Below are 18942 nucleotides of genomic sequence, written 5' to 3'. Positions count from 1 at the left end.
CAAATTTTCAGATTAATGCTTGTTGGATATATTTCTCTTATTATTCACATCAATCTTTTTTTTGGGGGTGTGGACTTGTCCTTTAACAGGGAAATTCAGTGAAAATTATGACGCTGAAAAAAAAAAATGAGGGGGATAGCAGCCCCACTTACAAAATAAACACCCTGTACGCGTATGTTCAAAAGAACACCATGGGTTAAATCTGGAAGTTTCCAAATTAATGACAACATAAAAAATACATTCTTCGTGCTCTTTTATCACATTCTTTTTTATTATAAAAAGACACAGGAAAATAGTCAATGCTCACATTAAAAAATCACTTACATGCATCAACAATGAAACAAACAAAAATCAAAGTTGACAGTGTTTCACTTCATATGCCTGTCCGTCTCTCATTAAAAATACAGGAAAAGCTTTGCAAATTTACAATTTCCTTAAGATAATCAGCATATATGTTTTAAACCAAAGTCTAGTTGTATCTGGACAAACAAAACCCTTAATTAATATCAAGACTGAATACAAGCTAAGACAAGGAATAGTATATTCTGGAGCATGCCCCCTTTTAAATGAACAGAAAAACAAAAATAACAAATATCGGAATAAACTTGCAGAGTTGCAATCTTAATTTGCATATCAAAATACTGCATGGTACTATAGGACTTGGGTACATGTCTGCAAAATACTACAATATTCACATAGATTATTATCTCTTTCATAATCAAGAATAATGTACAAACTACAAACCCTCCTGTCTATACCTACATTTTGTGCAATTCCAGTAAACGAACAAACTAGTACAAAAAATACAAACATTCATTTTTCATACACACATGCACTTTTTTAAAACAGAAAAAAAATCTTCACATGAAAGTTTGCAAGATAATAGCAAGAAGTTATGCTAATGTATCGTATATGTACATGTAGTTTATCCATTAAAAACAAGTATGGGTCCCCATAATGAAACGCAAAATAAATAAAAAAGTGCTCCAAATAGTGACCATTGGGGGGGTAATAATTTTTTGTTTTTCTTTTTTCAAATTGAACTAACAGGGTAAATGAAATATAATTGAATGTAGTACACAATAATGCAATTTAGAGGTAGCAGGCCACAAAGTTTGAAATAATGCTGTGTGAATCATGGAACGCAATGATTGAATGTTATGTAGGGAAATTTCAAAGAACAAAGAACATTTAGATCAAATGTACTTATTCACCACTTAAAGGTAAATTCCAGTTGTGGTAACGATATCAAAATGAGTTCGTACAGAATCCAATGAAATGACCACCAAAGTGTCTGTTTGTATAAATAAAACATATGTGCCAAAGGATTCTGGAAGAAATTGTGTAATTGCTGAGAAATCAGCAAATAAGCACAGGATTTGGGTCAAGCGTCGGGCCGACATTCAAAGCAATAATAATACACTGTCCCACGCGCACTTATCTGTGTTAGTGATCTTCAGCGTGAACATTTTTCAGCGTAGATTTTAAGATTTCACAAAGTTTAGTTTATGTAACTGTACCAGATCCAGATCCTCGATGATATACTGACAATTAAGCCTGGTTTTACAGACTTTCTCATGAAATCAGTGTTTACTGCAACTACTGGCATTTCTCTTTAATAAAGATTTATCCATAGAGGACTTATATGAACTGTTGCTAGTAACTTTCTTACTGAGTAATGAAATGTCTCACAGCCTACATTGTGTAAACTTTCTGAATATCATATTTTGAAATAAATAATGCAATCAATAGTTTTTAAAAATGTTTAAAATGTCAATATACAGTACAAATGAAATTCGCAAGTTACACATTTTTTCAAGACTGAAAATTTCATTAAATTAATGTATTTGGAAGATGCAATTAAAAGTAACTCACATAAAAGCATGTTATGCAGTCAATGGCGGACCGTGACCCGGAGGAGACAATGATTGGAGGGGCACTGTATTGTTTGTGAACAATGCTTTTCCCTCCAATGCTTTGTCTCCTCCTGGTCACGGTCCACCACTATACGTAGTCTTTTCAAATCAGTTTTTTTTTAAAGAAGATTATTCTGAACTGGAAAGTAGGAATCAGTACAATAAGAACATAATGATCGTAGAGAGGGCAATGGAAAAAAAAATCAAGTAACATCAAACACCATGATCATGTATGTACATTAAACAACAGATAACAGCATAATCAAACACTTTGACCAAATTTTGGTCACATTTTTAGACCATATTACAGAATTTGTGAAAATAATTTCCTTCTTCAAATTCATTTCTCTTACATGAAGCAATTTAGCGTCTTGGAGGAGGGGAGCGTCGGCTTCCTCTATCATAGCCCCCATGATCGAAGCCTCCTCTTTCATAGCCTCGCTCTGATCCTCTGCTGTCATAGGCAGGTCGTTCTGGTCGTCCACCACCATAACTGTGAAATCAAAATATAGCCAGATTATATTGTTTTAGCTGTTATACTGGATTATTATCAAAGTATAGTTAACAGGCAATGTAGCTTAATAAACACACACACAAACTTTTTTAGGCAACATCTACTTTAGTTTTTAATAACAAAATTTGTGCTTTCTTTTTCATAATTGTTTTAGTTGCTAGAATTTCCAAGCATGGACGTTCCCTTCCCTTCACATTAATTAATTCCCTCATTCTACACTCAATGAATAAAATAAAGCAAATCAATTATTACATATATGGTTTCATTTGTAGGAGCACAGGTACTTAAGTTAATTTTGTGAGGTTCTTCTGAGATAATTCTCATGCAAATTTGACTTCTCAAAGTTCACTGACTTCGCTCTACAACAAATTTTGGCCAATCCATCAAAAACAGAATATATTAGACCCACTGTTACTCTGTATAATTTGCTTCCAGTCTAAGACTCACAGAAAGTATAAACCTGTCCGTCCAACAATTATAAATGTCTTAATTATTCATTTCATTTATAGAAAATTAATCTTTTGAATGGAAAAACAGTGGAACACCAATGGCAGCTTTGCCTGCATTAAAATATTAAATATAGCAGCAGTGCTTTCTTTGAAAGCCACTAAGATGAAGAAAAAATATTTAAATAAAATACTAAGTTTGTTGACCTCAAATGACCTTTGACTTTAATCATGTGACCTGAAACTAATGCAAACTTATCAGTGATATGCGTTTACCCTTATGTCCAAGCTTCATGAAACTGATCCATTTACATGTACTTTGAAGGTTATAACATTAACTAGCACATCAATGATGTAGAGCTCATCTGGCATCTCACAAAGAAATTTAATACAATTTTTAATTTCAGCCCAGTTGACACAACTAGTGAATTATATTGGTGACATAAATTGAGGAAACAGAATTGAAATTGATGAATAAATGTCAAATAATAATTTTTTGTGATTTATGAATAAATTTTGTATAATAAACATAAATAATTTTCTAGTCAAAATTTCTAAATTCTGTGTAGAACCATGGTGAACCTCATGTAGATCTCAGATGGAACAAAAAAAATCAAAATCGGTCAACAAATAAGAAGCATTTTTTTAGTTTGGAAAAATATGCATAAATTAGCATATTCAATGAGTTTCAAAATTCTGTGTAGAAATTTTGTATCCCCATCTATCATGTAAAGCAAAGAAAATGGAAATTGATCAACAAATGAAGGAGAAAAGGAATTTTTTGTGATTCATGAATAAATTTTGCATAAATTAGCATGTTTTAGTCAAAAATTCAAAATTCTGTGTGGAAGTTTGATGACCCTCATGTAGCTCTACTAGATGGATGAAAAAAAAAATAAAACTGGCCAACAAAATAAAGATGCGTTTATGAATAAATTTTGCATAAATAAGCATAAGTAATTTTCTAGTCAAAATTCTATGTACAGGTTTGGTGAACCTCAAGCAGCTCTACCAGTTTGAAGAAAAAAAAATCAAAATCGCTTAACAAATAAAGAAGAGGCATTTTCTGCGATTTAGGAATAAATTTCACTTTAATTAGCAAAAATAACTTTCTAGTAAACATTTCAAAATTCTGTGTAGAACTGTGGTGAACCTCATGCAGCTACACCAGATGGAAAAAAAATAAACCAACAAATAAAGAAGCATTTTATGTGAATTTTGAAAAATACGCATAATTTAATTTCACATCAATTAGCATATTTTTCTAGTCAAATGCAGCTGTACCAGATGAAAAAAAAATCAAAATCGGTCTACAAATAAAGAAGAGGCATTTACTGAGATTTATGAATACATTTTGCGTAAATTAGCATAAATAATTTTCTTCTCGAAATTTCTAAATTATGTGTGAAAGTTTGGTGACCCTCATGGAGCTCTACCAGATGGAGAAAAGAAAAAAAAATTGGCCAACATGCATTTGTTTTTTGTCTCTCTCTTCATATTATGATGAAGGTTAATTTATATAGAAGTATTGTAATTACATGTTTAAATTTATTGCTATTTTGTGTTATTCCACGTAGGCACCAGCCAATGTGGAGAACCTCTCGACAGAATTTTCAATTCTTTTAGGTGATCCCCAGGCATTGGCTGGTGCTCAATTTTACACTTCTTTTGTAATGTTTATATTGCTGTCATGCTTTCTTGCCTGGAAATGAAATAAATAAATATAAATTTGTGATTATGAATAAATTTCGCATAAATTAGCATAAGTAATTTTCTAGTCAAAATTTCAAAATTCTGTGTACATGTTTGGTGAACCTCATGAAGCTCTACCAGATGGGGAAAAAAATCAAAATCGGTCGACAAATAAAGAAGAAGCATCATTTAATGTGAATTTTGAAAAATATGCATAAATTGATTTCGCATAAATTAGCATAAAAATTTTCTTCAATTTTTTTTCTCAAAATTCTGTGTAGAAGTTTGGTGAACCTCATAAAGCTTTACCAGATGGAAGCAAAAAATCAAAATTGGTCAACATTATTTGGAAAAATCGCATAGATTAGTATATTTAATGAGTTTCTAAATTCTGTGAAGAAGTTTTGAATCCCCCACCTAGTGCTATCATATAAAGCAAACAGAAATGAAATCGGACTTGAAACGAAGAAGCATTTTGAAATTGTGGACGGACAAAAGACGACAGACGCCACGGTAGTGCTGCAAGTCAGGCGGCATGTTCGGGTTCGGTTCGGCAGGGTTCGGCAATTTAATGCCTAAATTATATTATTAACATAAAAGAAGGAAATGCCGACCCTCGAACAGTTAATCTTGACAAAGATCTGTCATATATTTATAATAAATTTTGTTTCTAAAAAGAATAGTTATAAAAATTGTTGCATAACTTTCTTTTATTTATTTTAATCTTTAAACAAAAATAACAGTCATTTCTACTTTCATTTTTAAAATGAAATAAAAAAAACAAAGAAAAAATATTGATAATGAATGAATCAGGACAGAAATGGAATTACAAAGATCATATATTTTTTCATGATTATTTCATGTGGCTATGATCATGATCGATTACAATGTCATTGCAAACGCTGCACGCAGCTTCTCCGATTGGAAATTGTTAATCGAGAATGTCGAAACAGTAGACAAACAACCTCCACTCAACTGTTATTATACTGGTAAAATTCACATTCCAAAGAATATGAAATGTTTTAGAAAGTCCCTATTTTCTGAAAAGTGGTTAAATCTGGTCAATCAATTACTTTAAAAAGATAAAATATCAGTCCATTCTTGGTCCAGAAAGATCAACGCTACGCGACTTCAAACATATTTCCAACACGAAAATGAGTACATGGGACTCTACTGTGTATTTTAGTGTTGTGAAATCACTCGGCGTCGATCTTCAGAACCAAGATGGAACTGATAATTTATCCTTTCATTTTCAGTAATTGACCAGATTAAACCACTTTTTAGAAAATATTGACAATGGAAAAACGTTTCGAATTCGGAATACAAATTTTACCTGTATAATAGCAACTGAGAGCAGGTTGTTTGGACTTCCTGTTTCAACTTTCCTTACCGTACCAACCATTTCCGGAACGCGATCAGGGAACATGCATTGATTTGGTTTGAATTTTTATCTTTTCTGTTTTTTCTACCCTCATTCCTTCATCTCTTATTTATTTATCTTTTATCTTAATATGAAAATTTCAGAAGGTGAAATATGCTTTACCATTACTTTGTCTGTCACAAGGAATTAATTTATGTATTGTCTTTTTCTTTTTTTAAATACAAAACAATTACATCTACGTCCGATTACAATCACGATCGATTACAGCAATACGTAATTCAACTACACTTTTGAACTGTGTTTAGCTTAAAATGTTCCCACATTTTATGAAGAAAAAAATAAATTAATGTTTATAAAAATATTGAAACTGATAAAAATTCAATCAAAGACGAGACCGAAGCTGTCATACTTTGTCATTTATGAGGAATGAATTTATGTCTGGTCCTTTTCTTTATTAAATACAAAATAATTAGGTCCGATTACGATCACGATCGATTACGACAATATGTAATTAATCACACTTTTATACCGAGTTTAGCTTCAAATGTCCCCTCATTTTATCAAGAAAAAATAAATTCATGTTAAAAATATGAAAAATATTCTTAAGTTGATAACAGTCCAATCAAAGACAAGATGGGAGCTTTCATAGTGGATTTTAAAAATATTTTGGGTGGAATTCTTATTGTGCACAATCACTAACCAATAATTTTTTTATTTATTTTACACTTAAATCTACGTAGTCCCCGCTATTATGCATTTTAATTAGCTAAATTAATGTGCCTTTTTTTTTTTACCGAACTACCGAACCAGGCCTTTGCGTTCGGTTCGGAAGTGCCAAGTTCGGCGAACTTCCGTTCGGTTCGGCAGTTCGGCTACAGCACTACGCCACGGCATTAGCTCATCTGGCCCTTCCGGCCGGATGAACATTTTAAGTTATGACCAGGTGACAATTCCACAAATACCCCCAACATTATCAAAGTTCTTTGACCCTAAATGACCTTTGACTTTGGTAATGTGACCTGAAACTCGCACAGGATGTTCAGGGATACTTAATTGCTCTTATGTTTAAGTTTCATGAACTAGGTCCAAATACTTTCTAAGTTATGATGGCACTTCAAAAATTAACCTTAGGTTAAGATTTTGATGTTGATTCCCTCAATATGATCGAAGTTCATTGACCCTAAATGATCTTTGGCCTTGGTATTTGGACCTAAAATTAAGGCAGAACGTTCAATAATCTCGATTATCCTTATGTCCACGTTTCATAAACTAGGTCCTAATGTCCATCTAAGTTATGATGACATTTCAAAACCTTAACCTTGGGTTAAGATTTCAATGTTGATGCCGACTTCTTGATTATCCATTAATAAACTAATCTCTAAATATTTCTAAAACACAGTATATAGTTTTTACAAACCCAAAAAATATGCATTGACAATTTTTTTATTTATTTATTTTCCACTCGTGGGATAGAACACCCTATCAGCAAATGCTGTTTTTCGTAGGGGTCCATAATTTGCACATGCAATTAGCAAATTTCAGTATGGAAGAGTTTAAAATTCCAAATCCTTTCTTCTTCTTATTCCATGAATTGCACTGGAATTTATCCCCCATCAAATGAAGTAATTAATTCATGTGGGAATATGGGTTAAAACTTTAAGACTAATCAATATAAAAAAGTTTGAAACTGAGGAAGGGCTTTTCAAATTGAAAACAACATGGTTTGGCCAACTTGAGTTTTGAACTAGGAGGTTCTACAGTCAACCTAAAATCAATTCAGATATTACCAGACAGAAATATTCAGGGAATATACTGTACATACTCAGAGCTGCCAAGTTGTATTTTGCATTTTCAGTATTCTTATCCCCCAAAATCAGTATTTTGACCAAAAAAAAATCAGTATTTTTACCGTGTGAGATAAATATGCAGAACTGCGCAACCTCTGGGAATGAAAAACTGTATTCTGTGATTTTTAAAAATGTATTTTTCCCCAAAAAAGTGTATTTAATGCTTGGCGCACTCGCTCATTGCGGCGCTCAAGCTGCATGCAAGCTAAAATGCGCACTGCTCTTGCAGATGAAAAAAAAAAAACATTAAAACATGTGTATATATCTTCACCCTGGTTTTAACAAAATGACTGACAAAAAAACAAGTTACCTGAAATTACATTGATCTAATAACCATATTTGTGTACGTTTTATGAAAAAGAGACATATAGAGATTATTTTTCTCAATAAATTACGTTTTAGTAAAAAAAAAAAAAAACATACTGCCATATTTTGGTTGCAAAAACGTACTAAATACGGCTAAAACGTACTGGATGGCAGGTCTGCATACTGTACGACGTGACATAACTTAAGTTAAAGGACAAGTCCACCCCACCAAAAAGATGATTTGAATAGAACTTAGAGAAAAAGAACAAGAATAACACTGAAAATTTCATCAAAATTGGATCTGAAATTTTAAAGTTTTGCTAGATTTCATCAAACAGTTTTATGCACATCCTGGTCAGTATGCAAATGAGGGGACCGATGACATCACCCACTCACTATTTCTTTTGTATTTTATTATATGAAATATGAAATATTTCAATTTTCTCCTCAATGTCATGTGAGCAAAGTTTCATTCCTCCCTTAACATGTGGGATTTGATTGTTTTAACATTTTGTGATTCAAACAAGATGGTCATAATTGTCATATCCGTAAAAAATGAAATATTGTATAATTCAAACAATAAAAAACAAAAGAAATAGTGAGTGACATCATCAACTCTCTCATGAGCATAGAACTGTTTTGGGAAAAATAAGCGACACTTTAAAATGCCATAGCTTTCTTATTTTACATACGATTTTGATGAGGTTTTCAGCATTATGCTAGTCTGCTTTTTCTCTGTTTATTCTAATCAACATTTTTCTGGGGTGGACTTGACTTGGCCTTTAAAGGAGAATGAAACCTTTGGAACAAGATAGCTTGTGTGAAAACAGAAAAATCAACGAAACAGATCAACGAAAGTTTGAGAAAAATCTGACAAATAATGAGAAAGTTATGAGCATTTGAATATTGCGATCACTATGGAGATCCTCAAATTGGCAATGCGACAAAGATGCGTGATGTCACTTGTGAATAACTCTCCCTATTACTTTAGTATATATTTCACTTGAATTGCCTCTTTCATCACATCTATCAGTAGATCATGTACTGTAAGTAACGGTCTATTAACCGCACCTTTTTCTCGGCGGGATAGAAGCAAAAGTCGGGGGTGCGGTTTATCCACGGTGACGGGTCTGAGCCAGCCCGCCGTAACCCCTCCCGAGTCCCGAACATGTAAGACTTCTGCCAGTTCACAACACATCGAGTGGCCGGGCGTAGCCGCCCAGGGCAATGTCATTTAGAGGGGTATGAGCCGCGGGTAATGGGAAGCGATTATTACAATCTTAATCAAATATTGTCCATAACAAACGCACCCACCTTCATGACACTAATTTCGACTTTATTCTCGATTCAGAGCAGCGAAGTACCCTGGCTAAGTTCAAAGAGAAACCAAGCATACTCGGTAATATTTTGTCACAGCTGAACGAGAGTTGAGCGAGCTGAGAGATAGCTTGCGTTGTATTGTGGCTATGTACATGTAGTGCGACTTAAGCTGGCGCTATTCATTTTAACCCCTCCAAAGTCCGTTTCGCGCCAGCTTATTTTTTCTTTCTCGTTTGCTTTTCATAAGATACCATGTACACCACGCAACGAGAGAGACGGCACGAAGCCGTAAAAAACAATTGGAAAAAATGCCAATTTCTTTGTTTCTTGAACCTTCCTGTAATCCCGTTTCCAAAATTCATGCTAAGACATCAAATGCTAGACAAATTCTGAAAGTGATTGTGAGGTTGTGATGCAAGAAATGTGAATGTTTCTTCCTCCTACGCCGGGAAAGACACATCATAATTTGATAAGATGTACTGCTGGTACCGTATGTAGTTTGCAATGTAAGAACAGCAGTGCTGTGTGTGTGTACATTGCGACTGTGAGATGAGTGAGTGTGTAAGTGGCCAATGTTGTCGGGACCTTTCTTTCTTGCTAACATTTAGATGAATTGATCAAGAACAGCAGATTTCCGCATACCGGTAATCTCTTTGGATACCTTGAAATCTTTAACTGAGTTTTTGTTTCTTCGTACCTCAAATATGCATGTAAATGTGAGAAGGATTTTATTTTTTTTATTTATTTTTTTAGTCCAAAGTTGGGGGTGCGGTTAATACACGGGTGCGGTTTATAGTCCGTTACTTACGGTATTCTTTTTATAGGAGGGCATGTAATACAGATTTTTAAAGAATACATCATGGATAAAGAGTTTGTATCACCATAAGAAAAAGCAAAAAGAGACATTTTGAGAGTATTTTATAGTCCATCAAAGGGAAAGTTGTTCACATGTGACATCACACATCCTTGTCGCATTGCCAATGGGAGGATTTCCATAGCATTAGCGATTGCAATATTCAAATGCTCATAACTTTCTCATTGTTTGTCCGATTTTTCTCAAACTTTCTTTGTTCTTATTCTTTGATTTTTCTGTTTCGACACAAGCCTACTTGTTCCAAAGGTTTCATTTCCCTTTAAGCACTTTTCTCTTATGACCAAAAATGCTAATCAAATTTGGTAATCAAAATTATTCCCTTAGAGTCAAGACAGGTCCACCTGCCTGCTGCCAGAAATACTTGTAAGAAGTTTTCAACAGAAACCAAGTGAAGTTCTGTGCTTCATTTGGCTTTTTCCTATAGTCACATGAAACATCAAAATACTGAATAAGATAGATATATAAAGCAAATTACCTAGGAGAGGGCCCTGGTGCATAATCTCTGGGTTCTCTCTCATAGTCTCTTCTTGGTTCCCGTCTAGCATAGTCTCGGCCAATATCTCTGCTGCCTAAGTCACGCCCACCACCATAATCCCTCCCACCATAATCACGTCCTCTTGGAGGAGGAGGAGCAGCAAAGGCAGGACTCCTACAGCACAAGAAAGGCAAAAATTTTATTTCAAAAAATAATTAAGACCACTAACACATATGTTCAAAATAATTAAACACTTATTTTCATAAATTTGCTCCAGAACAAGTTCTTTCATAAGAAGGCTCTGAATAAAACTATCCTTCGCTCACAAACGATCAAGACTTCGCGATGCTTTCTCGATTCAGATGAAAATTAAGGAGCAATCTCATACTACACAGTGAATGCGATACTGGATAACAATATCCCATTTATCTTCTTATTGAAAGAGTTGATGAACTTCGCGATTGAGAGACGCTATTGCTGGATTATCACGAAACTTTCACTGAAGCGATAAACAATTGCGAATTGCGATATGGATAGAGACCTCATGCTAGGAGTACGTAGAAAATCCACTGCAGAGTTAAGTACATTGACAGGGGAATGCACTTCCTAGTCTTTCGAGAACTCAGCTGATGAAAAAATAATATACTAGACTTTAAAAAATGAATAAAAGGACAAGAGTTACAAATAAAAATTGTTGGGTACTATTAAATGCAACAGCTAGAAAATGAGTTGCATACAGTAATGAGTAATGACTCATGAGTTTCGAGAAAAGGTGAAGGGTGATTTTGCATACTTTGATAACCATTATGAATGGCTGGTTTATAAACATTTTGGAGAGTACTTTTTTAGATTTAATAAACTATTGCAAGCCATGCCATGAAGTAAAGTTTGTTTAAAAAAAAAAGACATATCCACAAAATCTAGAAAGGTCTAAGTGCTTGGCAAATGATGGTAGATTACACACAATTATATTTTCCAAAGATAATTGTGTTAGGTATGGAGGTGATGTCTTAATATCCTATTAATTGAGAAGCTCTTTGCGATATTACTGCATCATTTGAGAAGATGCTACGCTAGTAGAAAAGAGGCTTGAAGATCAGCAAAGAGGGGTCGATTTTTTTACAATTGCGATCACTGCGAATTAATGTATCCATACGCTCTGTACTACATGTAAGTGTATCGCGGTAACATAGCTTCCTCATCTTCTTCAATCCAAGGGAATTGTGAAAACTTCTGCAAACTATGTCCATCCTGTTCATAGTACCCTATTCTGTGTACAAGTGGCAATTTTGAAAGGTAGAGTTGCGTTCTGAAAGAAACATTGGAATCACATTGATACCAAAGAACGGAGCACTGAACCATTACATGTGAGCTCATATTCCAGACATTTTACAATCAGGTAAGAATTGATTGATGCTTTTTTTTTCAGGATTCGGAATTATTCAATGCAAAGACCTTAGACTCCAGAAACTGAAGGTCGTAGAGTATCAATAGGAAAAACCATTTGTTTGATTTAAAAACTATTATCCCTAAATATTTAAGAATTGACAGAAAAGTTCCAAATATACAATTGTTCTTATACCAGATGAGAGGATGAGAGCTTAAGTTTGATAGATTTGGTTTACGCGATGTAGAGTTATACAAATAGTTGCATAAAGGTGGAAGCATTTAGTTGTATAGATTTGGATTGCGCTAGGTAATGTGTTACATAAATCGACCCCTTTCGCTCATTTTAACACAAAAGTTTGACACATCCACTAAGCGATACCTGCGACGTATTGGTGAGCGGCTACGATATGCTGGTTCTCCATAGCTGTAGGAATCACCATATCTGGACCCTCTGCTGTCATCTCTGTAGCTACCACCACCACCTCCACCACGGCTGAAGTCTCCACCACCACCGCGACCAAAATCGTTGCTGCGACTATAGTCGCTACTACGACCATAATCGCTTGAAGAGTAGTCTCGAAATTGGCCTCGCGGTGATCTAGATGGTCCGCCAGATCTGCCCCTGTCGCTATCCCGTCTGCTGTCATATCTTCCTCCACCACCACCACCATCGTATCTTCCTCCACCCCTGCCACCGCCGCCTCTTCCACCACCGCCGCCTCTGCCTCCACCACGACCTCCACGACCATTCTGGACACGAGATGGTTCCACCATAATGCGGCTTCCCAAGAAATCGTGACCATTCAGAGCTTTCAGGGCTGATTCTGCTTGCTCAGCATTTTCAAACTCAACAAACGCGAATCCAGGAGGGTTGCGCGCCATCCAGATATCAACAAGGTGACCATGTTTGCTAAACTCTCTTTCAATGTCTTCCTTCGTTGTGCTGTGGTCAAGGCTGCCCACATACAGTCGGCCGGCTAAATATTGGTCTGATATTGTGAAATGAGAATGGTATCATACACATAAAAAAGAAATGCAACTACATAAACTATTGTCACATATCATCGTAGATCTAGATCTGGTACATTTACATAAACTGAACTTCGTGAAATTATGAAATCTAGGTTGAAAAAAAACGATCATACTAAAGATCACAAACACAGGGAAGCACATGTGGGACAGTTTATAATATTGCTTGGGAAGAGACCCGACATTCTGGTAAAATGTAATGCTTATTTTGCATATTTCTCAGCACTTAAACACCACTGGAAACAAAAGTAATCCAAAAGGTCAAGCGCGCAAAAAGTTTAATTTTTTTATTTATTGCATGTGCGTACATTTACTTTATGAGTTGGTATGGCCCCATATACTGTTTGTGTCAGTGAGTACCGGTACTCTTCCTCGGCCTCAAGGTCATGCATGCGAGCAAACATCACAGAATTGTGTGCATGCGTATATTAAAAGCTCCATCTAGCTTATGGATATTAATGGATTGGATTCTGTGCGAACTACAAACTCATTTTAAAATCATTACAACTGGCAGAAAAATTACATTTGATGCCAATGGATAATCCATGAATCATTAGTATTCCCTAATCTTATGCTTTAGATCTCCTTTTTTTCCAATTTTTTTTTTTCACCAATCCAATGTGGAATCACAGGACTTTGTGGGTAGAGCAAGAGTTCATTGACCTGCCCTAAAACTTACTCTACATTTCATTCAACTCATGAGAGAGTTGTAAGCATAAATCAGTACAAAATGCTTAAAATCCAGAGCACATTCTTGGACTATCCATTGCCCATTGGCATAAAATAAATTCTATAAATGTTATAATACATTCATAATGAGAAAATTTTGTTGATCGCTGATGTGGTTTACGGTACACCATGTGGAGTGTTATAGAAACAGTCTTCACTCCTGAAGACAGACAGTCAACCTGTCCGAAACGTCGAGTCTCTCTACTGCTTCTAAAAAAATACTCATCATCTTTACTCGCCGACTCAAGCCAGCAACTCCTCATCCATCCTACTACTCAAGCTGTTTCTTCAACTCATCAATCTCTCCTGATTTACAGTCCTTTTCAGGACTACTTTCAAGAAAATAATACTCTACTCTCAAAGCTCCACTTTCTCGCCTATCCAATTCCTTTTCTTCTTCTTTCCACTGTTTCTATAACACTCCACATGGTGTACCGTAAACCACATCAGCGATTGTACATGCCCCCATGCAAACCTTCAAACAACATCCAAAACTTTGTTGGCTTTGCCAGAATTAGTGATGTAGCCGAACTGCCAAGCCCAACAAAAGTTCTGAACAGCTTTAAACTGGTCTAGCGCGCAGGATATTTTAGCATCGAGGTGAGAATCATGATATTTATCGACCAATGCACATATTTTTAATCAGTTATTTCATGTGATCCAATGCCAATTCGTCCAATTGCCAACTCGTCTACTATCACTTGCTCTACCATCCACATGGTCTACAGTAATTGCCATTTCGTCCACACACCATTTCATTTAATAACTTGGTCTAATAACCAATTAGTCCATATACCATTTGGTCTAATTAGACTTAGTGTTAATTGGGCAAAATGACGGAATGCCATTAGACTAAAGGTCACATTTTTTTTCATAAGTTGGGTATGCAAAAAGGATGGCGGATGAACAATTTTCCACACAGTGCCATGGATAAATTGTTGAGTTACATGTACATCACATCATCTTGACCAAATTTATTTAGTAAGATCTTATTTTGAAGCTAAAACTAGTATAGGCTGAATATATTACTATAAATTAGAAAAATACAATATCAGGAACAAAAACTATAGCACATTAAGTTTAAAGTAACAGGGGTGGCGGGGCAGGTGAGGTGGATGCGGTGAATGGTAGAATGTTAATTTTACTTAATTACAAACTTATATGACTGTGAGCCTCATTTTTCTAGGCAGTAGCAGGGAACAACTACATGTACATGTAAATGTTATTAAATTTCACAATTTTGAAAATGTGCAGGAACGAAATACACGTGTACATGTATATCAGCTCAGATCTGCAACCTAATCAATTAATAAACTGGAGTAATTTGGTTGATTAATTTGTAAACTCAATTTTTAGTACAAAAGTTGTGTATCATTGCAACAAATATTTCTACCCATGATGTAGTCATTTTGCCAAGCACATAAACAGTGACAGGCATTTTGGGAGCAAAAATGTGAAATGAAATATTGTTAATTAGTGTGATTAATATGCATACAATATCATATAATTATTCAATTTTTGTTACATATTTAATTATTGATGTTACAAGATGAAAACTGCAAAATACTAGGGTGATCCAATGTTGCATTAACTTTTGACACCATTTTATGTGCAGCAGATCCAATATGAGAAAAACACATTTCAAAATTCATATTTACATATGTAATAAAAAAATAGCTAACGGTATTAGTCATTTTAAGGAAAAATAAAGGTACTGTACAAGCCGTTATTTTCGCATATTTTTCGTAGATATCAAGCAATCAGTTTCATTATATGTATTTAAGTCAAAATTTAGGCAATTCATTTTAAACAGTTATTCATCAAGTTTGTTTGTATAAATTTTATTTAGGCATTATAGGCACCCCTACATGTATATACCCTAGCTCAGTCATTCTCAATTACTTTTATTGAAGCTCCACATTTCTTGTTGAGAACCTGCACTGCTCCACTAGCGCTAACGAGCGAAATATTGCTGAGGGGCCCCTGGTGGGCTTGAGGGGGCAGAGCCCCTTGAAGCTTTGGAATATGAGGCTTTTTAAATGGCCAAGATGGGATCTAATTTGATACAAGAAACACAAATGCACACAAACTACACAATTTATTATATTTTGATAAGTGACTTTTCACAAGATACCAGCCATACCGCTAGTTCACGATGGCATGAACACATCACAGCAGGCAATACCTTGCAGCATTTCTCTTTCACAACCTTGGATTTTAAATAATTGGTTTCGGAAACAAAGTTTCTGATTTTCAATATGTCTAAAACTACTAACTTCTGTGAAAATTATTTTTTGGTTAAACTTACCCGACTTACTTTTCGTGATGCCACATTAATATGCAAATTAAGAACTTTATTTTATATCTGTATATATGTCACCACATTTTCCGATATGATGGGCTTTGCCAGGAGTCCAAGTTGTTGATTAAAAGCATGGCTTTATTGTCATTTCAAATGCTGCATCTGAGCAATTCATCAATTTTCAATGTATAATCTGGAAATGCGAAATTACTAGCCGTATAAATAGTTGAAAACGTGATAGATATCCGACAAACGGGGCCATCAGATCACTTGTGATCATAGAGATAATTTGTATAATAATACCTCTATCGTGATGCACATACTATTGAAAGTCGCACATGAATCCATACACCAAGCATATAAAAACCATAACGTTAGAATAAATAAAACTAAAATCAATAAAGACTTAAGTTTAAAATATAACTGACTTGCTTTTCAAATGAGTTTTTTTGTGCAAAATTATCATCAAACATCAATTCTACATACATATTTTTCCCATTTTTTCATACCGGCTCCCATGTGCCACTCAGTAAGGTTCGGTGCGCCACAAGTGGTGCGCGCGCTGCTATTTGAGAATCCCTGCCCTACATGTAGCTACTGTATTGGGGATACGCCTAGCCAGGAGGCTCCTAGAGATTATTGTATATTATTCAATCCCTTCTCGGCCTATGATAGTCACTGATCGATCTCTGGCCCTCTTTCGACCAGATACAGTCATGTAAGTTTGATTGCCGCATTAAGGGAAAGTCCCTGCATTACCTATAATGCAATGCGCAATTTATTTCCATTTTTCAATACATTTTTTCACGCAATTGTACAATTGTCGTCTGATCATCAGAAAAAGTCCTATTAAATTTCGCCAATCCTCTGTAATTTTACGCCCAAATGAAAATCAACTTTTGACCTAGTCTAGTCAATATTGTCCTAAAAAGATTCATTTTTAATGTCTTTCCGCACATTTCTCTGTCAAATTTATACTGCTTTTTTGCTGTAGATCTACATATTCTGGTCTGCACAGTTATGTCAATGCATTTTGTGAGCGGTCGTTAGCGATGTATGTGAAAATGTTTATGCAAGCCTGTTTTCTTGTTTCTGCAATGATTTTCATAGCGCTAACGTTTGCTGCTGTAAGGTGGTGTGACCTTAATTCGCGCATAACCTATTTTTGCGTATGGTCAAATATCTCTTTATCTAATTAATATCTTGAAAAACAGATATCACCGAGAAAAAGCGACCCAAAATTACTCAGTATGGTAATTTTCTTGAAGGCAAGGTCTCAAATGGTGAAAATATTAGCAAAACATTGACGAATTTTGTTACCTTTTGCGTCCGCTCCGAGAAATTCTGATCTTCTTGACAAGCATAAAGAAAATGCCAGTTTGCAAGCAGAGGTCTCCAAAGTAAAATGTGATACCAACCGAATTTATGGCATTTTAACCTTCATCTGATATAATTATCTTAACTTTGTCTGATTGATTTTTTTTCTAAAGCTTTGCAAAACGATTGTGCGGAAATTTATTAAGGTCACACTTTTTCAGACTCGCTAGAGTCTAACGTTAGAGATGATTATCTTTAATTTTGGTCTAGTTCTGTTTTTCAAAATATTTTTTTTGTAATACTATTACTAATTTACTATTACTAATAAAGACAAAAATCGATGAGCCCCGTCGGGTGGATTTTGCACTAACTATCTATGACGGCTGCACGATCGTGAGCCGTCTTGTGTACGAGGAGAAATTTAAACAAAAATTTAATGTGAAAAAAAAACTCCTCGAAAAAGACGGCCGCCAGCTGTCTAAGACTGAGTAGACTAAGTAGGTCCACATGGCACATGTTTGCACCATTGGCATTGCACTCATACTCATAGTCATAGCTCATCACGCGTCTGAATGGACTCAATAAAAACACACAAGCGTGCACTCACACAAAATCAGCCGACATAACGACATGACATGGTCATTTATAAATTATACATTGACATTACCGTATGGTTCATTTCGATCCCATTTTACGGTATTTTCACAAGATAACTCACTTAGAATTGTATACCAAACAAAGCTATTATTAAATATTCAGATTCTGATTAATATCGTCACGAAGAACACTTAACATAAATAATATTTTGAAAGGCCAAATATTACCTCGCATTTTGTTCCTTGAAGCCCTTCGACGACGCCAAAACGAAATGAAGCTTCATTAAGTGCGCGCGCGCCGCATGGGCGAGCTATAGCGCTAGCGCGCATAGCCTATAGCTGAGAGAGCTAACTGGCGAGGAGCACGCACGGATCACAAATTGAAACTTGATACGAGTAAATAGCCTAGTTTTTAGTGGCGTAACTTTTTTTGTTTTGAATAATATTTTATTTTCTTCCTCTTTCAAATCAATAAGTTTACAATCACAATGCATATAAATCAAGATTCTGTACATGTATACGATACAAATAAATATATTAATATCAATGAGATTACAAATATTTTTATAATTATTACAAATTAAGTTAACTGCCAAATTCCACATAACATTGTGAAAGGAGAGGGGGAAAAACCCATATCAATCGACAAATCAAAAACAGAGTTTGTCAAAGATGACTTTTTTCCCTGAATAGAATAGAAATAATTTTGCACATATTAATTGTACAAGAAAAAAAAGGACAAAAGATCATTTATTTTAAAGGTTAATTAGAGGAAGGTTATACACACTCACCTTACCCCCACATGGGGC

The 18942-nt window shown here is 34.9% G+C and overlaps 1 protein-coding gene across 1 annotated transcript; it reads right to left on the bottom strand.

The window, feature by feature from the left end:
* Positions 1–250: 250 nt before the first annotated feature.
* Positions 251–18555, bottom strand: LOC129265095 (RNA-binding protein Rsf1-like). Its single transcript, XM_064101749.1, has 4 exons — positions 18362–18555; positions 12540–13149; positions 10772–10945; positions 251–2409 (listed from the first exon to the last, which is right to left on the bottom strand). The coding sequence occupies exons 1-4, from the start codon at positions 18366–18368 to the stop codon at positions 2280–2282; spliced, it is 921 nt and encodes a 306-aa protein (XP_063957819.1). The 5' UTR covers positions 18369–18555; the 3' UTR covers positions 251–2279.
* Positions 18556–18942: the final 387 nt, after the last annotated feature.

Source organism: Lytechinus pictus, chromosome 7, assembly GCF_037042905.1.
Source record: "Lytechinus pictus isolate F3 Inbred chromosome 7, Lp3.0, whole genome shotgun sequence".
Lineage (NCBI taxonomy): Eukaryota > Metazoa > Echinodermata > Echinoidea > Temnopleuroida > Toxopneustidae > Lytechinus > Lytechinus pictus.
The sequence above is the reverse complement of the archived record's forward strand: the minus strand, read 5'-3'. Positions and strand labels throughout refer to the sequence as shown.

Excerpts from the sequence above, each read along its gene's own strand:
- LOC129265095 (XM_064101749.1), bottom strand. Across the intron at positions 10,946-12,539 it reads CGCTCACCAATACGTCGCAG|GAGTCCTGCCTTTGCTGCTC; the intron begins GTATCGCTTAGT and ends CTTGTGCTGTAG. Across the intron at positions 2,410-10,771 it reads GCACCAGGGCCCTCTCCTAG|TTATGGTGGTGGACGACCAG; the intron begins GTAATTTGCTTT and ends TTGATTTCACAG.